We start from the raw sequence: 17,042 nt of genomic DNA, 5'->3' as shown, positions 1-17,042 counted from the left end.
ATTTATAGCGACACAGTACATTTTTAGTCTGTTTTTGAATAAATTAGTTTCGTCTTTTACAGTGGTTCCTTGTCTCCAGAGAATATCCAGAAATATTCATTGGAAGCACTAAATACAACACAAATCTACGCTTTGCGGACATATGATTGGGTGTATCAGAAAGTTCAAACACTGTCCAAAACACATTGACATGTTGTAACCAAATGTCTAGTGCCTCACATGAAACCATGTCAAATGTATCACTTACCAAAATAGTTTTTGGCAAAGGGGGGACCAGTAAAAAGTCTGTGAATTCACCAACTAATAAACATTTCCATAAAAATTACATGCTGTAAATTTATTGTTGTTTTGTATTTTCTTGATACTTATGGACACATTCTGTGTGGTATCATTTGAGCTTACTGTGTCACCATTTGAGAAAATGGTGACAGTCTGTATTTCGTATACTGTAAAATTTTAAAAAGTTGGTCCACTAGATTAATTTTTGAATTTTTTGTATGTGAAAGTAATTTTTGAAAATGACTTTCAGTTCAGGCATGTAATTAGTGCAGTTTGCATTGTGCTGCCTCTCTCTCATTCCTAAATATTTGAGACTGAACTTACGTTTTGTGACTAGTAAGTTTTTTAACTAATATTGTGACGACTTGTAAAATTGTTAGGGATTTGAAAGATTTTTTGTTATTTATACTGAGTTTTATTATGCATGGTTGTAGCAATAAGGCAGTGTTCTACAATGTAGGAACCTGCTGTTGCATATGAATGTGATGGAGAATTAATGATATTAAATTTATTTGAAATGTTATCTTGTGTTATTTGAAAACCAGTTTAATTAAATTAAACCCAAGCCATCATATTCTCTTTGAAATTTTTATTTTATTTTGTGTGTGTGTGTTGGGAGGCGGGTGGGGGGTCGCACATGTGTGTGTTTAAAGCCAATCGCACTTAATCTGTTGCTTGCCAGGTTGGAATAGATAAAGGAAATATGACATACAAGTATGTTGGAAGGAAAAATTGCTCAATTCTGTGGCATTACGCAAGAGAGAAGGTGAAGAGGAGGATTTGAAATATGAGTAGTCTAACAGTTGGAATTCAAATTATAGAATCTGACAAGTTAAGCTCCAGTAATCCATAAATGGATGATGAATAAGATTAGAAATAAACTTACAGTCGCAAATGGAAATAAAAGAAGGGACCAAAAAAGTAAGAAAATCTTTGACTGCATAGTGAGGAGACAAAGATTACAAAGCTAAATTATCATGGAAGGACACAAACTGATCTGGTCCTTTAAATATTGTGACAATTATATAAACAAAATACTTGGGGGGGGACTATTGTTGCTAAACCTCTTGTACCCAAGCAAATGCAGAAAAAAGAAGCTTTAATGGTGCAAGGAGCATAAAATTAGGGCTACTGACAAGTAGAAACAGATAGTATTATTTGACAATCTTAACTTTTACGTTGGCTTTTACCACAGGATGTCTATGCTTATGTAGAAAACCAGAGAAAGTGCAAACTGGTGCTTTTCATTTATTGTAATGTTGTTCTGCCAAGAACCTACGGAAGATTCTGTTAATATGAAAATGCAAAAGGCAGTCATTCTTCTTCAAACAGGAGCACACGGTGGGGATTCTGTAATGGTGTCTTCTTGTGACACTGAAAAGGAGGGGGAAAAAAACTTCCATGCTATAATCTATGAACTATTTTAGGTAAGCGTAATATGAATCCACAGACATTTTGCCAGAAGGAAATAACATCATTCCAGATAATGATACACACTCATAACTGTAAATGTCAATGATTTGCTTGATAAGGTAATAAATTGCTTCGTTGATTTCTACAGGCTCCAGTACATCTTAAGTAACTGGAACAGTTTCTTTGACACTGTAGTATAAAATAATATTGAGTACCATTCAAGTTTGAAATGCATTAATTTTCAGTAAGAACTGAAACAATTTGGATGCCAACGTTGGGTCTTTACTAGCATAAGTGGGTGTTCATATTATTTTGGCCATATTATTTTGTCCAGGTTGTTGCTTCAGTGAGTGAGTGTTCACATCATTTTGTCCAGCTCTTGTGTTTAACTTGACTTTCTCAATTCTAAAAATGTAAGTTTCTATTATGTCTGTGGTGGTTAGTAGTAATTACATGAAACACAGTTTTCTATTTGTTACTCTTAACTAATGTGACATGTTTAGTGGCATGGAGCCAACCTCAGGCATCCTATTCTTACCTTTTAAAAAAGTACATAATTTCCACCTACATATGTCTTTTGGATAGATTGAAAATAATACGTCTTATGTGCAAAATTTATCAGTTAACAGTAACTGAGTCAGAAAATTCTAATTTTTTTCTGCATTTAGAATGTTTACGTTGTTCGTTCCTGAGAAAGCAAATTCCATGTGTAAAATTAGGGCTCTTGAAATTTTTATTTTGTTCTGGGCCAACCTACTTTCATTTGGAGGTGTGCATGTGCATATGGAACTATTAACATTGCTGTCAGGGATAAAATTTACAAAAGTCAGTCTTTTAGGTAATGCTTACTTTGTGATACTGTTTTGAAATTTTGAAAGCTATTTATCTCTTGATGAGAAAGTGACCCTAATGCCTCCAGTTTCAGTATGTACTATATTACTGTTTAATACCTTAATCATGTGTTACAACCTCACTTCTCTCCTTGTTTATCAGAGACTAAGTGATAATTTTGTTGTTTCTGTTGTGGGTTAATGGTCTTGTGGATCATTATCTCAGCTATAGTTGCTAAAGCTTTAGAGATTAGGTGCTTTTACATTTTACAACAAATTGGAGTGCTTTTCTGTGACATCACAGTCATAGTCCTTCGTGAATATTTTTCTCTGTGGTTCCTGAAACAAATGTTTGTTCCACTACTTTTGTCCAAAAAAATCTAATGCTTGACCCTTGGTATGACTGTCAGTGAGTTGAGCAAATAAAAGTAAATAATTAAATCAATAGACTATAAATTAGGCTGCACCTACATTGCATCTGGAAGTTGTCCGTTCTGATCCGATCCGGCACTGGCTAAAGCCAGAGTGAAAAACAAACACCAGGTGGCTAATGCACGTGCCAAACATTGGAGAGAGAAGCGCAGTACGACACCGTCCAGCACCGTACTGCTGGATTGGCCAGCCGAACTTGTTTGTTTCCAGTCTGGCAGTGCAGTCCGGCAGTGCACCATGAGCGGGATGATCAACATGGAATTTCTAATTCATCTTGTGAGGAATGATGCTTTCTTGTGGGACCAGAGGATTAAAGACTACCATAACCGGGATATTAAGTGAGAACTGTGGGAATCTATTGGGGAGCAACTATCAGTCAAAGGTAAGTATTGAAGCTATGTTGCAATAGTTTTAATGCTTGCTTTCAAATCAATATACGTTACTACAAATCAGTACTAATTTCAATCTTATTACTTTTAACATATAATTTTTTTATCAAGCTGTCGAAAAGAAGTAAGCTTTTAATTGCTAAAATACTGTTCAGTGCATTCGTTTTGCCAAGGAACGGCACCAATCCCATTGAAGTATGACTTGAATTTGTTTCTGATAATTTGAGACTGTTGAGACAGTCTGTTGAACGTTCTTGATGAACAACTTTCTTGACATGGCGATGCGCTTACATCTTCTTCTAAATTTGCAGAGTTGAAGAAGTCACCATCTTCATGGTCAATAATTATGTTGTGCAGTAAGCAGATACATTTCCCTATTCTCTCCGCTTTACCAGGTTCTGTTTCAATACATTTTTCCTGTAAACGGCACTTAGCAGTCATGATACCAAAGGCACACTCCACACATCTTCTAGCCCTTGATGGCCTCTAATTGAAAACTTTTTCTTCATGTGAGAGATGTTGTTTGGTATAAGGTTTCATGAGATAAATTTTCAAAGAATACACATCATCTCCAAGCAAGACAAACTGCACATCTGTAGCAATGCCTTTGACAAGTGAAGATTGCAGTAGCATAGCATGGCAGTTCTCTAAGAATGCAGACGATGTAGAAGCGGGAAACATTCCTTCGTCACTGTTCTCCATACCTCCCATATCTATAAAAGTAAATCAACAACGGTAGTCCATCACAGCTTGTAAAACTATTGAAAAAACTTTTTGTAGTTAAAAAACGTTGTTCCACTTTGTTTTGGACATGTAATTTAGATACGCTTGTTATCAATGCATCAAACTACATGAACAAAATTGCACCGCTCATGTAATCCTTCAAAGTTTTTCGAATAAGGAACAGGTAGATGTCAGTCACAGAAATTCCTCCATATCGTGTGCTGAGTACCTGAAACAGTGAAATGGTATTAGAATATTACTCAGATGATGTGGGTAGCCTTTGTTAGTGATATTTTAGAAATCTTAGACACACATAAACAATAACAGAACATTTGTTCTGAAGAAAGAATACGCCTTCTGTGTTGATTTTGTGAGATTTATGTTTCCTTTTTCAGGTGAACAGGCTTGGGAAACGTGGCAGAACTTGCGAGACACTTTTAGGAAAAAATATAAAATACAACATTACTCCAGGAGTGGTCAGGAAGCTATTGCGTCTGATAAATGGCCCTATTTAAAAAGCATGCTGTTTTTGAAAGATATTATAACAACTGGGCCCAGCTCAAGAAACTTGCCTGCGACAGAGGAAGAGAATGAGCCATCTCCACATCATCAAAGTCCCACCGCAGCAAATGAGGAAAGTACAAATGGTGGTGAAATGTGTCTCTCTGCAGAAGGACGAGAGATGTCTGCATCTATGTTGTCTTCTGTGAAAGCAGACAGAAAGAGACTAAGAGCGTCATGTAAAAAAATATGATTGTGATTCACAGGCTCTGGACATTGATAAAAGGAAGATCAACCTATTTGAGCTGCATGTTTCTCGAAAACAGAAATATCAGGATGATGGCTACTACTCCTTTTTCATGAGTTTACTGCCATCAGTCAAACAACTTGATCAGCTGGAGAAAATGAGACTACATATGAAAATCTTCGAGGACCTTACAAAAGCCTTAGAAGCTGAGAACTTCAAAAATGATGGGAGATCATCAAGTTTTAAACAAACACACGCTGGATGTCCTTTACCATTGTTACAACCGTCACCGTACCCATCACCAGGTGCATCTAATTACGACCAAAATTAGTCTTCCATTGTGAGTGTAGTCCTCCTGCCCAACAACCTGATGGCAACTCATTTTAATGTACATGTACTGTTAATATGTCATTATGTATAAACTAGATGTTTATTTTCCCACAATTTTCCTCATCACATTGAGTGCTGATATTTGTCAGTCTTGAACCAAACAATTGTTTCATTCTGATTTTCAGGTCATACTTAGTTACTTGTCAACAGTTGGTTATATGCTAATAATTTCTAATATTGCTGTGAAGGAGCGTTAACAAATATATGTCTATGTTAATAAATATATTTTATTTTAACTGATGCCAGAATTTATTTATAATATTCTAATATTATTTGACCAGTTATACTGCGCACAATAAAAAAAAGGCACCAGAATTTATTTATAATATTCTAATATTATTTGACCAGTTATACTGCGCACAATAAAAAAAAGGCAATCAGCTGTTTTTAACATTGACTTACCTGATTGTGATTGTAAGTTTTTCTTCTGAAGCGATACAGTTCCTGATGTTGAAATGACCAGCTATATTGTCTCTTATGCCTTCAAGTATTTAGCCAAACATTTCTATACACATGCGGCAGTAGTCTTTGAACTTGTCTGGGAAATTTCGCAGTGACTGGCAAGTTGTAAAAAATTCACCTGCATGTCTGTCTTAATTAAAATGATGCACCCAAGTCCTCAAGGCGAACATTCTTGTCTAGCAGCAGTCAACACAAAAAATCATAATACGAATCACTCATGATAACTTCTCAACAACTGCAACTGCTGACCTATAGTGTGTAACTGAGTCCAGTGTGGAAACTCATGAATGATGACAGTACACCAGGTTGACACTCAGTGTAATCTCTTCCATTTTGTATGCGAAGGCAGCTGGCAGCCAGTACCCCACATGCGTCAGCTGCGCACTGTTCCCAAATCGGCTCAAACCCAGTGTAGGCATTCACGTCGGACGACACCAGGGTGCGTTTCACCCTTTACCCGACAGGGGGCAACTTCTGGATGCAGTTGTAGGTGCAGCCTTAGGTGTAACCAAATTTTCATATTTGTCGTGCTAACAGATGTGCTAGTAAATGGTAGTGGTTATCTCTGGTCAAATATATATCACACACACACACACACACACACACACACACACACACACACACGCACGCGCGAGACACAAGAGTTCCAGTTTAAGTTTTCATCATAGTGTCTGTTTTTCTGGTAATGAGCTGAACCTTTCCAGATGGGCTGAAGAGAATGTTTCACGCTACTATTCTATTCTATGTGAGAACATTGAGCCAGTCATTTGGCTATGCTGGGAATGGATACTTGCTATATCAGATTATTTGTCACCATGGTGTAACAGTATTAGAGTTTCGGGAGAAGATATAGTGAAAATAATTGTCAGTTGGGTATGTTAACATAAACAACAAAAAATTTTTGATCTAACCTGTTTGTGACAGTGCTTGTCAATCTGTGCTGTGTTGTGTTTGTGGTGATCCTTTATACATAAAGGCTTTTCAAGAAAATTGTACTGACAAGTCAGGTTTTTTAAGTGAAAAAGTCAGCATCTGACATCTACTAACGGCAAGAAGAAAGAAATTGTCAACTAACTAGGGCATGCGATATTTTGTGCATTTACAACTCTTGGTTCCTTAGTTTGTCGTGTCACTCCCCGCCTCCCTCACGCTCTCTCAGTGGCTCCTGTTTCACATTACATTAGTATCGTTGCATGTCAGTTTATTGTGTTTAACATGTTTTCTGTTGGTGTTTTTTTAATATTTTGAATAGTTGTCGAAGCCTGAGGGCAAATCCACTCTTAATTATTCTGACAATCCATTTAAGACTACTTTTGCTATTTTTTTACTTCTGTGTGGAGTTGGAAATACTAATTACTATGTAAGAAACCAGTCATCTGCAAAATCAGAATGTGTCATTCAGTAGGATAACTGTAAGAATTCATGTTTTTGTCAGTCCTTTATATATAATTGGTGTTGGTCAAATGTGAAGGGTAGTAAGTAGCAGATGTAATTTGTGACATTTTGTAGGCATTAAGGTGTCATTGCAAACAGTTTCATACGACTTTTGAGTAGGATATGCCTTCATAGTGGCACATAACAGTTTGGAATTTGTTAGAACCCATTGCAAAAGAATAATGACTAGGAGTCGTGGATGAAACCAGTGGCTTCAGAAGAGTAATATCTGATAACCCTTGTTTAATATGGTTGTAACTTTTTCTTGATAAGAGAATATCTGTTGCACTGGTGAGAACTGAATGATTGCTCATGGTATGCAAATCAGTGGCAGTAACTGACAGGGGTGATGTACATAATGCAAGACTGTGATTACTGATTGCTGAACATGTATGAGTGTGAGTTTTATTATGGAAGCTAAAAGTAATTTTATGATTAGTTTTTCCAGCTAAATGGTATTTGGTATGTTTTTAAATGAAAGTACTTGATTGAACTCCATCTCAACCAGGACCGTGCTAATTATAAGGGTAGGTAAAGTCATTAAAATATATGAAGCACAAATATATTGTCAAGAACAGTTAATAAACAGAGGCAGTGTTGAATTTGTGTTACAATTTACCGGTAATTACATAATCAGCACAACCAAGGTATGGAAAAAAGAAAAAGATGAGTAAGTGCAGACTGTGTTGCATGGTGAGTCTATTTCAAAGAGAAAAACTATGATGTTCTACTTCAAAGCATATTGTGTGTGAAACGACATTTGTCCTAAATTTCATTTCTTCAGTAAAGGGTAAATAATATATTTATAATGTTTTATGGGCTGTTGTTGTTGTGGTCTTCAGTCCTGAGACTGGTTTGATGCAGCTCTCCATGCTACTCTATCCTGTGCAAGCTTCTTCATCTCCCAGTACCTACTGCAACCTACATCCTTCTGAATCTGCTTAGTGTATTCATCTGTTGGTCTCCCCCTATGATTTTTACCCTCCACGCTGCCCTCCAATACTAAATTGGTGATCCCTTGATGCCTCAGAACATGTCCTACCAACCGATCCCTTCTTCTGGTCAAGTTGTGCCACAAACTTCTCTTCTCCCCAATCCTATTCAATACTTCCTCATTAGTTATGTGATCTACCCATCTAATCTTCAGCATTCTTCTGTAGCACCACATTTCGAAAGCTTCTATTCTCTTCTTGTCCAAACTATTTACCGTCCATGTTTCACTTCCATACATGGCTACACTCCATACAAATACTTTCAGAAATAACTTCCTGACACTTAAATCTATACTCGATGTTAACAAATTTCTCTTCTTCAGAAACGCTTTCCTTGCCATTGCCAGTCTACATTTTATATCCTCTCTACTTCGTCCATCATCAGTTATTTTGCTCCCCAAATAGCAAAACTCCTTTACTACTTTAAGTGTCTCATTTTCTAATCTAATACCCTCAGCATCACCCGACTTAACTCGACTACATTCCATTATCCTCGTTTTGCTTTTGTTGATGTTCATCTTATATCCTCCCTTCAAGACACCATCCATTCCGTTCAACTGATCTTCCAAGTCCTTTGCTGTCTCTGACAGAATTACAATGTCATCGGCGAACCTCAAAGTTTTTATTTCTTCTCCATGGATTTTAATACCTACTCCAAATTTTTCTCTTGTTTCCTTTACTGCTTGCTCAATATAGAGATTGAATAACATCGGGGAGAGGCTACAACCCTGTCTTACTCCCTTCCCAACCACTGCTTCCCTTTCATGTCCCTCAACTCTTATAACTGCCATCTGGTTTCTGTACAAGTTGTAAATAGCCTTTCGCTCCCTGTATTTTACCCCTGTCACCTTTAGAATTTGAAAGAGAGTATTCCAGTCAACATTGTCAAAAGCTTTCTCTAGGTCTACAAATGCTAGAAACATAGGTTTGCCTTTCCTTAATCTTTCTTCTAAGATAAGTCGTAAGGTCAGTATTGCCTCACGTGTTCCAGTATTTCTATGGAATCCAAACTGATCTTCCCCGAGGTCGGCTTCTACCAGTTTTTCCATTCGTCTGTAAAGAATTCGTGTTAGTACTTTGCAGCTGTGGCTTATTAAACTGATTGTTCGGTAATTTTCACATCTGTCAACACCTGCTTTCTTTGGGATTGGAATTATTATATTCTTCTTGAAGTCTGAGGGTATTTCGCCTGTTTCATACATCTTGCTCACCAGATGGTAGAGTTTTGTCAGGACTGGCTCTCCCAAGGCCGTCAGTAGTTCCAATGGAATGTTGTCTACTCCGGGGACCTTGTTTCGACTCAGGTCCTTCAGTGCTCTGTCAAACTCTTCACGCAGTATCGTATCTCCCATTTCATCTTCATCTACATCCTCTTCCATTTCCATAATATTGTCCTCAAGTGCATCGCCCTTGTATAGACTATATACTCCTTCCACCTTTCTGCTTTCCCTTCTTTGCTTAGAACTGGGTTTCCATCTGAGCTCTTGATGTTCATACATGTGGTTCTCTTATCTCCAAAGGTCTCTTTAATTTTCCTGTAGGCAGTATCTATCTTACCCCTAGTGAGATAGGCCTCTACATCCTTACATTTGTCCTCTAGCCATCCCTGCTTAGCCATTTTGCACTTCCTGTCGATTTCATTTTTGAGACGTTTGTATTCCTTTTTGCCTGCTTCATTTACTGCATTTTTATATTTTCTCCTTTCATCAATTAAATTCAATATTTCTTCTGTTACCCAAGGATTTCTACTAACCCTCTTCTTTTTACCTACTTGATCGTCTGCTGCCTTCACTACTTCATCCCTCAGAGCTACCCATTCTTCTTCTACTGTATTTCTTTCCCCCATTCCTTTCAATTGTTCCCTTATGCTCTCCCTGAAACTCTGTACAACCTCTGGTTCTTTCAGTTTATCCAGTTCCCATCTCCTTAAATTCCCACCTTTTTGCAGTTTCTTCAGTTTTAATCTACAGGTCATAACCAATAGATTGTGGTCAGAGTCCACATCTGCCCCTGGAAATGTCTTACAATTTAAAACCTGGTTCCTAAATCTCTGTCTTACCATTATATAATCTATCTGATACCTTTTAGTATCTCCAGGGTTCTTCCATGTATACAACCTTCTATCATGATTCTTAAACCAAGTGTTAGCTATGATTAAGTTGTGCTCTGTGCAAAATTCTATCAGGCGGCTTCCTCTTTCATTTCTTAGCCCCAATCCATATTCACCTAGTACGTTTCCTTCTCTCCCTTTTATGGACTAATCCACAGAATAACAAAGTTAAAGCAGATTCTTGTCTTTTATCAGCTAATTTTATGATGTTGAGAAGCCGTCCATCCCAAAGTCAAAAATTTATCATGTATACTGAAAGTATACAGGTTACATTAATATAGCTGTCGGCAGCATTTATAATCCTTAAAAAGGAAATTTGTACTATTCACAACTGACTGAAGTAAATTAATAGTTTTCAGTTTTCATTATCAGTGCAGAGGTAGCAGAAAGAGGGGGGTACTGAGCAGTCATGCTCAAATGCATAATTATACAATGTCTCTTGTACAGTAGATAAGTAGTGAAGACTGAACCTCTGGTTGAAAGTTCAGTTTTGTGTGAAATGCTCCACAAGCACCTAATAGCCTCTGAACACCATACAATGGAATCGAAGAGGATTTGTATATGTTCTTCAGAAATATCACATGACCTGCATAAAAGCATCAGTGAGTGTAGCAGCTATAGGATCTTGACAAACAAGGTCCTGATGAATGATATCCCTGACAAGACAGACGGGCATGAGTCAGGTGTACTTCCATATCTAGAAAGCAATTGAACCTATCAGTCTTTGAAGGAAATATGCACTTTCCTTGCCTTATACGCGTTGGCACCATCGTGTTTAAATATGCCGTGCAAAATTGTCTGAAGGAAGAATAGTACCACCGTAAGACACCACTCCCACCAAATGTTGGCAGTTTGTGCAGCTAGATTTGATCTTGATAGTGCAGTGTAGAAAGCTGCTTTTCATGCCTTTTAGCCACAAGGTAGTGCTTTCCAAAAAACCTTTTGCCATGTATCTTTCCTTCAGTAAGAAGTTGTAAAAATTAAAATCTTTCCCCTCTCGTCATTCACCCTAAATTTTGTGTTTTTTGTTTTATAATACATAACAATTTTTTACTTTTTCGTCCAATGAAGGACATTGGCATTTGACATTTTCAGTATCCTAGGTATATGCAAGAGATGATCATACAAATACAGGGTGGATGTAACCGTCTGATGTTGGCAGGACATAACTGTTGCTCACAGATAGTTAATAATAGTAATGGAACATTCTATAAGCTACATTTGGCATTCCAATTATGATAGTGCATATCTCAGTTGCTTCTTGAGATCCGAAGCTGTTCTGGTGATGGACTGAAATCAGTAGGTCTTCAGTAAAAATAATAATACACTGTGTATTTTACGGTGCAACTCTTAATCTCCTTAATGCAACTTTTATCTTCTTAAAAGCTGTTCAGCACTGCATGGATGAAGTATTACATTTTATTAAGAGATTTTTAAAAAATAGTGGATACCATGATTTTGGTCTTGGAGGGTTCAATAGATAGGTCAAACTCTTACCTGCTCTTAATTAGGTGGTTTACCATGTAGTGAAGGATAGCTGGCTTCTCTGCTGTGAGGACTGTGTCATCCACATATCTGCTTTTTATTAATAGCTTTCACTGTATTAGGACCCCTTCACAAGTTTATGTCAACACTTTCTTGAAAATTTCCTCCAAATAAATGTTGAAATAAAGATGATATAATACGCAGCCTTGCCGAATATTGTTCACAATTGAAATTTTTTGATCAGTTTTGATTTCTATTGAATCCAGTCTAGGTTAGCCATAGTGTGTAGAGCATTACAATTAAAACTAGTTTGTCAAAGAATGTCTCTTAGTTCTGCATGCATGACAGTAGCCACAAAGAGCTCTAAAATCTCTGGTGTTTCAGTTGCTAATTTGATTCAAACATTGTTGTACATCATATACCTTGGGATTCAAACCATCACACTTGACACTAGTCTACTATGCTACTCACAAGGGAACCTCCCCATCGCACCCCCCTCAGATTTAGTTATAAGTTGGCACAGTAGATAGGTCTTGAAAAACTGAACACAGATCAATCAAGAAAACAGGAAGAAGTTGTGTGGAACTATGAAAAAAAAAAAGCAAAATATAGAAACTGAGTAGTCCATGTGCAACATAGGTAACATCAAGGATAGTGTGAGGTCAGGAGTGCCGTGGTTAGCGTGGGCAGCTACAGAACTAGAGGTCCTCTGTTCAAGTCTTCTCTCGAGTGAGAAGTTTAATTTTTTTAGATTTTCAGACAGTTATTATGTGTCCGTCATCACTTTTTTGGGAGTGGTTATCACATCCACAAGATTTTAATTTTTACAACTTCAATCGGGCAAGGTAGAAGAATTTTTTTACCCATTCGCCAAGTGTACAAGTTCGGTGGGTCGACAACGTATTCCTGTCATGTGACGCACATGCCGTCACCAGTGTCGTGTAGAATATATCAGTCGTGTTTTCCTGTGGAGGAATCGGTTGACATGTGACCTTGCGATCAAATGTTTTCGGTTCCCATTGGAGAGGCACGTCCTTTCAACTACTAATCGCACGGTTTTGCGGTGCGGTCGCAAAACACAGACACTAAACTTATTACAGTGAACAGAGATGTCAATGAACGAACGGACGGATCATAACTTTGCGAAAATAAAGAAATTAAACTTTTCACTCAAGGATAGACTTGAACCAAGAACCTCTGGTTCCGCAGCTGCTCACGCTAACCACGGGACCACGGCGCTCTTGAGCTCATATTATCCTTCATGTTGCCTATATTGGACTACTCAGTTTGTATATTTTGCTTATTTTTTTCATAGTTCCACACAACTTCTTCCTGTTTTCTCGATTGATCTGTGTTCAGTTTTTCAAGGCCTATCCACTGTGCCAACATATAACTAAATCTGAGGGGGGTGCAATGGGGAGGTTCCCTTGTAAGTAATGCAAACTGATACTTTGTGGTAACTATGATAGTGTCTGCAATGTACCCAACCTTGTTGTGCATACAACCATAAAAATAAGTTACCACATGTCATTGAATTAAAGCTAGCGATCCTCTTCTTTATACATACATTATCTCCCCAGTGACATACTACTAACTTAAATTTTCCATCCACAAAAGTTTTGTATGTGAAGGTCTCTGGTTTGTTTCCATCTTCCCTTCTTGTATACGCCAAAGAGATAATACTTTAGATACTGAAAAGTGGTCTGAAGTACTTTACTTTCTCTTGTTTCTCAGTTTTTATTATGTATGTGCGTGTTTTACCAGTGTGGAAAATACTTTTTATATGCTGTATTGTCTGTCCTTGAAATCTTCTGTATTCTTCACTGTAACCACATATCTACATCCTTGACAACATTTATGACCAGCACATGATCACTGATGAGCTTCCTAGTTTGATTGAGCAGTGAAGTACCATGCAGCTACAACTGTAGTGCTTTATTTCATGAAGTGCACTTTGCTCTGTGGATGTTATAAGCCTGCCTCTTGATTTTTTTTCCTTCATAATTTTTACTTGGAAGATGTTTTTTTTATAAATTATTTATGCCAAATGACTTGCATTTGCAGTTTATGTAATTTTTGTTTTGTATCAGATATTAATTGCAGTCATTTTAATTAACTTATGTAGTACTTGCCCATTCAATCTGTAATGCTTTTGTATCTCTTCTCTAGATCCACATCTCTATTCATAACTTTTTTCCGTTCCTCTTTCCTGAGAATCCTCATGTGTTTTGTTAATAAACTATCTTTCTTTCTGAAGGCTTACTTTGTCATTATGATTCTTTTAATATATATGTGACTTACCAAATGAAAGTGCTGGCAGGTCGACACACAAACATACACACAAAATTCAAGCTTTCGCAACAACAAACTGTTGCCTCATCAGGAAAGAGGGAAGGAGAGGGAAAGACGAAAGGATGTGGGTTTTAAGGGAGAGGGTAAGGAGTCATTCCAATCCCGGGAGCGGAAAGACTTACCTTAGGGGGAAAAAAGGACGGGTATACACTCGAGCACACACACACACACACACACACACACACACACACACACACACACACATATCCATCCACACACACACACATATCCATCCACACATATACAGACACAAGCAGACATATTTAAAGACAAAGAGTTTGGGCAGAGATGTCAGTCGAGGCGGAAGTGCAGAGGCAAAGATGTTGTTGAATGACAGGTGAGGTATGAGTGGCGGCAACTTGAAATTAGCGGAGATTGAGGCCTGGTGGGTAACGGGAAGAGAGGATATATTGAAGAGCAAGTTCCCCATCTCCGGAGTTCGGATATGTTGGTGTTGGTGGGAAGTATCCAGATAACCCGGACGGTGTAACACTGTGCCAAGATGTGCTGGCCGTGCACCAAGGCATGTTTAGCCACAGGGTGATCCTCATTACCAACAAACACTGTCTGCCTGTGTCCATTCATGCGAATGGACAGTTTGTTGCTGGTCATTCCCACATAGAATGCGTCACAGTGTAGGCAGGTCAGTTGGTAAATCACATGGGTGCTTTCACACGTGGCTCTGTCTTTGATCGTGTACACCTTCCGGGTTACAGGACTGGAGTAGGTGGTGGTGGGAGGGTGCATGGGACAGGTTTTACACCGTGGGCGGTTACAAGGATAGGAGCCAGAGGGTAGGGAAGGTGGTTTGGGGATTTCATAGGGATGAACTAACAGGTTACGAAGGTTAGGTGGACGGCGGAAAGACACTCTTGGTGGAGTGGGGAGGATTTCATGAAGGATGGATCTCATTTCAGGGCAGGATTTGAGGAAGTCGTATCCCTGCTGGAGAGCCACATTCAGAGTCTGGTCCAGTCCCGGAAAATATCCTGTCACAAGTGGGGCACTTTTATGGTTCTTCTGTGGGAGGTTCTGGGTTTGAGGGGATGAGGAAGTGGCTCTGGTTATTTGCTTCTGTACCAGGTTGGGAGGGTAGTTACGGGATGCGAAAGCTGTTGTCAGGTTGTTGGTGTAATGGTTCAGGGATTACGGACTGGAGCAGATTCGTTTGCCACGAAGACCTAGGCTGTAGGGAAGGGACCGTTTGATGTGGAATGGGTGGGAGCTGTCATAATGGAGGTACTGTTGCTTGTTGGTGGGTTTGATGTGGACGGACGTGTGAAGCTGGCCATTGGACAGATGGAGGTCAACATCAAGGAAAGTGGCGTGGGATTTGGAGTAGGACCAGGTGAATCTGATGGAACCAAAGGAGTTGAGGTTGGAGAGGAAATTCTGGAGTTCTTCTTTACTGTGAGTCTAGATCATGAAGATGTCATCAATAAATCTGTACCAAACTTTGGGTTGGCAGGCCTGGGTAACCAAGAAGGCTTCCTCTAGGCGACCCATGAATAGGTTGGCGTACGAGGGGGCCATCCTGGTACCCATGGCTGTTCCCTTTAATTTTTGGTATGTCTGGCCTTCAAAAGTGAAGAAGTTGTGGGTCAGGATGAAGCTGGCTAAGGTAATGAGGAAAGAGGTTTTAGGTAGGGTGGCAGGTGATCGGCGTGAAAGGAAATGCTCCATCGCAGCGAGGCCCTGGACATGCGGAATATTTGTGTATAAGGAAGTGGCATCAATGGTTACAAGGATGGTTTCCGGGGGTAACAGATTGGGTAAGGATTACAGGCGTTCGAGAAAGTGGTTGGTGTCTTTGATGAAGGATGGGAGACTGCATGTAATGGGTTGAAGGTGTTGATCTACGTAGGCAGAGATACGTTCTGTGGGGGCTTGGTAACCAGCTACAATGGGGCGGCCGGGATGATTGGGTTTGTGAATTTTAGGAAGAAGGTAGAAGGTAGAGGTGCGGGGTGTCGGTGGGGCCAGGAGGTTGATGGAGTCAGGTGAAAGGTTTTGCAGGGGGCCTAAGGTTGTGAGGATTCCTTGAAGCTCCGCCTGGACATCGGGAATGGGATTACCTTGGCAAACTTTGTATGTGGTGTTGTCTGAAAGCTGACGCAGTCCCTCAGCCACATACTCCCGACGATCAAGTACCACGGTTGTGGAACCCTTGTCCGCCGGAAGAATGACGATGGATAGGTCAGCCTGCAGATCACGGATAGCCTGGGCTTCGGCAGTGGTGATGTTGGGAGTAGGATTAAGGTTTTTTAAGAAGGATTGAGATGCAAGGCTGGAAGTCAGAAATTCCTGGAAGGTTTGGAGAGGGTGATTTTGAGGAAGAGGAGGTGGGTCCCGCTGTGACGGAGGACGGAACTGTTCCAGGCAGGGTTCAATTTGGATAGTGTCCTGGGGAGTTGGATCATTAGGAGTAGGATTAGGATCATTTTTCTTCGTGGCAAAGTGATATTTCCAGCAGAGAGTACGAGAGTAGGACAGTAAATCTTTGACGAGGGCTGTTTGGTTGAATCTGGGAGTGGGGCTGAAGGTGAGGCCTTTGGATAGGACAGAGGTTTCGGATTGGGAGAGAGGTTTGGAGGAAAGGTTAACTACTGAATTAGGGTGTTGTGGTTTCAGATTGTGTTGATTGGAATTTTGAGGTTTTGGGGGGAGTGGAGCTAGAAGTGGGAGATTGAGTAGATGGGAGAGACTGGGTTTGTGTGCAATGAGAGGAGGTTGAGGTTTGCTGGAAAGGTTGTGAAGGGTGAGTGAGTTGCCTTTCCGGAGGTGGGAAACCAGGAGATTGGATAGTTTTTTGAGGTGGAGGGTGGCATGCTGTTCTAATTTGCGGTTGGCCTGTAGGAGGATGCTCTGAACAGCCGGTGTGGATGTGGGAGAGGAAAGATTAAGGACTTTTATTAAGGATAGGAGTTGACGGGTGTGTTCATTGGCTAAGTTGATGTGTAGGTGAAGGATTAGGTGGGTGAGCGCAATGGATTGTTCAGTTTG

The 17,042-nt window shown here is 39.4% G+C and overlaps 1 protein-coding gene across 1 annotated transcript in view; it reads left to right on the top strand.

The window, feature by feature from the left end:
- LOC126480759 (transmembrane protein 214-B) overlaps positions 1 to 802 on the top strand; it is a 152,404-nt gene extending 151,602 nt beyond the window's left edge. The window contains exon 13 of the mRNA XM_050104047.1: positions 63 to 802. Within this exon, the coding sequence (XP_049960004.1) occupies positions 63 to 189 (127 nt within the window). The 3' untranslated portion in view covers positions 190 to 802. The remainder of the gene's footprint in view (positions 1 to 62) is intronic.
- Positions 803 to 17,042: the final 16,240 nt, after the last annotated feature.

The sequence above is a fragment of the Schistocerca serialis genome, chromosome 5 (genome assembly GCF_023864345.2).
Source record: "Schistocerca serialis cubense isolate TAMUIC-IGC-003099 chromosome 5, iqSchSeri2.2, whole genome shotgun sequence".
NCBI classification, from domain to species: Eukaryota; Metazoa; Arthropoda; class Insecta; order Orthoptera; family Acrididae; genus Schistocerca; species Schistocerca serialis.
The sequence above is the reverse complement of the archived record's forward strand: the minus strand, read 5'-3'. Positions and strand labels throughout refer to the sequence as shown.